The following is a 2,321-nucleotide window of genomic DNA, read 5'->3' as shown; positions in this document are numbered from 1 at the left end:
ATGTAGCACTTTTCTAGCCACTGAAAGACGCTTTAAAGTTAAGTGAAAATGTTGTGATGCAGATTTTTCTATGAGCCTGCTGCAGAAACGGCAGAGAGAGTTTTTCCGAGAACAGTTCTGGTTCTGGAGCAGCTGCAGAGACTGTACGTGTTTGATCTAAATCTACAGTCGAAATCGTCCCTCTCTCCTCAGGCTGCGTCTGTCACCCGGCGCTCAGGTCAAGGTCATCCTGGAACGGGCTTCCGGCTCGGGCCACAGCCAGACCAGCCGCGCGGGTCAGTCCTCCGGCTCGAGCCACAGCCGTGCAGCTCATTCCTCCGGCTTGGGCGGCGTCGCCGCTGGCATCGCCACGGCCTCCAGCAGCCGCAACTCCTCGGGCACAGCCAAGAAGCGTCGCCTCAATGACAATGACAGCGAGACCTCCAGCATCGCAGGGGCCACTGTGACCAAGACTCGCATTAGTCAGCACGCCTCAGCCAGCGGCCGCATCACCGTGGATGAGATTGACCTGGAGGGCAAGTTCATCCGCCTCAGCAACAAGGCTGACGAGGTTAGCGGGTCTGTTAGGTGGCTTTTCAAACGCTTCTAACCGGGTTAAAAGGGATAGTTTGGATTATTTAAAGTGGGTTTATGAGGTACGCGGCACGCTCCCAGTTTGGAGAGACAGACGGAGAATAAGCTCAGCAGCTGAGCTCTGTGCTGCTATGGATGGGTCAGCAACAAAACTTATTTAAGCCACCTAAAAAAATCCATCAGTTAAAGTGAACGCTATATTGAGAGTATTTTCACTGCTTTACTTTACTGTCAGACAGTTATGTCCAGCTGAAAAAATGAGCCATTATATCGTTCTCTTCAGAGCCAGACTCCATTGAAAAAGTTAGTGATTTAACGTCACTGAACGCAGGAGCTGCTCGTCTCCCGCTGCCTCAAAAAGGTATTTTGTTTGTATTATTGTGTGACTTTGGTGTTTAAAAGGGTCAGGTCAGATTCACCAAAGTCACTCAGTAACACAAACAAACTAACTGATGGAGGCAGCGACAGACCAGCAGCTCCTGTATTCAGTGAGCTAAAATTACCGTTTTTGTCAATAGAGTCTGGTGGCTTTGACGTGAGCATAAAGGAGGAACTGAAGCTGTTAACGGCTTCCCCTTCAGAACAGGATGTCTGATGGAAAGGTAAAGAGAAAACTCTCAATATAGCGTACACTTACACTGATATTGATGCTTTTAGGTGGGACTTTTTCTGGTAGGTAAAATATGTAATATGTAAATAATCCATGTCAAACTCCTGCCAAACTGGGGGCGTGCCGACCGACATCTACTGTACGTAACACTCTGACTATGCAAAGGGAGCATACAAGCCCACTCCAAAAAATTTGAGCTATGCCTTCAGTGTCATTTTAATAATAATTTTATTAACCAATGTGTGATCAAAAGTAGCATTTTTGTGTTACTTTTGTTGTATTTTTAGAGGGACAGGTGTAATTATCTGTAGCTTCAGCTCACACCTTTTTACCGAGGCAAATTTCGGTTTGTTTTTTACATTTTCTGTCCCATCTTCCATCTCTCTCTTCCTATTTTTCTCACGCAGGATCAATCTCTGGGCAGCTGGCAGGTGAAGAGACAAGTCGGCAATGCCAGCCCCATCGTCTACAAGTTTCCCCACAAGTTCATTCTGAAGGCCGGAGGAACCGTCACCGTAAGTTACACCGAGTTTCTAGATTTGTCTCTTTGTTCATCTTCACATTGTTAATATCTCACAAATAAAGGTAATCGTTTTTGTGACCACCATTAGTGCTCAGGAGCAATATTTCGATTATTTTGTTTGTATTATGTGAATGCAGGCGACGTAACACACATTCTCGCCAACATCTTGGTTCTTTTTCATGACCGAGAGCTGCCAGTAACGTGCCAAAAAAATATCAGTGTGGACTGCAAGCAAGCAAACATGGTTATAATTTTTCAGAAAACTTCCAAAAAAAATGTTTTATGTGGAAGGAATGAATTCAGCAGGCCTCGTGAAACACTGAATGCAGCAGGTTTTTTAACGAGAAAACTCCACAGAACTTAAATCCTTTTTTCCTGCAGGTCAGAAGCAGTTTAAGATTGATTAGCTAAGTTAACAATCTCTTCCAAACTCTGACTTTTACAGATCTGGGCTGCAGGTGGAGGTGGAACCCACAATCCCCCCACTGACCTGGTGTGGAAGAACCAGAACTCCTGGGGCACCGGCGACCTCCTGCAGACCTCCCTCATCAGCGCCAACGGAGAGGTCAGACTTCACCTGAATTTGTTTGCTGTTAAAGAGGAACAGAAATATAA

General features: G+C 45.8%; 1 protein-coding gene across 1 annotated transcript; it reads left to right on the top strand.

Annotated features, from left to right (window-relative positions):
* Positions 1–192: 192 nt before the first annotated feature.
* LOC121963767 (lamin-A-like) lies at positions 193–2,271 on the top strand (the record flags this gene model as incomplete). The annotated part of the gene is made up of 3 exons (XM_042514016.1): positions 193–550; positions 1,591–1,698; positions 2,152–2,271. Coding segments are annotated over 3 exons (586 nt in total), but the record flags the coding sequence as incomplete, so codon positions are not given.
* Positions 2,272–2,321: the final 50 nt, after the last annotated feature.

Source organism: Plectropomus leopardus, unplaced genomic scaffold (genome assembly GCF_008729295.1).
Source record: "Plectropomus leopardus isolate mb unplaced genomic scaffold, YSFRI_Pleo_2.0 unplaced_scaffold12424, whole genome shotgun sequence".
NCBI classification, from domain to species: Eukaryota; Metazoa; Chordata; class Actinopteri; order Perciformes; family Serranidae; genus Plectropomus; species Plectropomus leopardus.
Note: the sequence above shows the minus strand (reverse complement) of the source record. Positions and strands in the feature narration are given on the sequence as shown.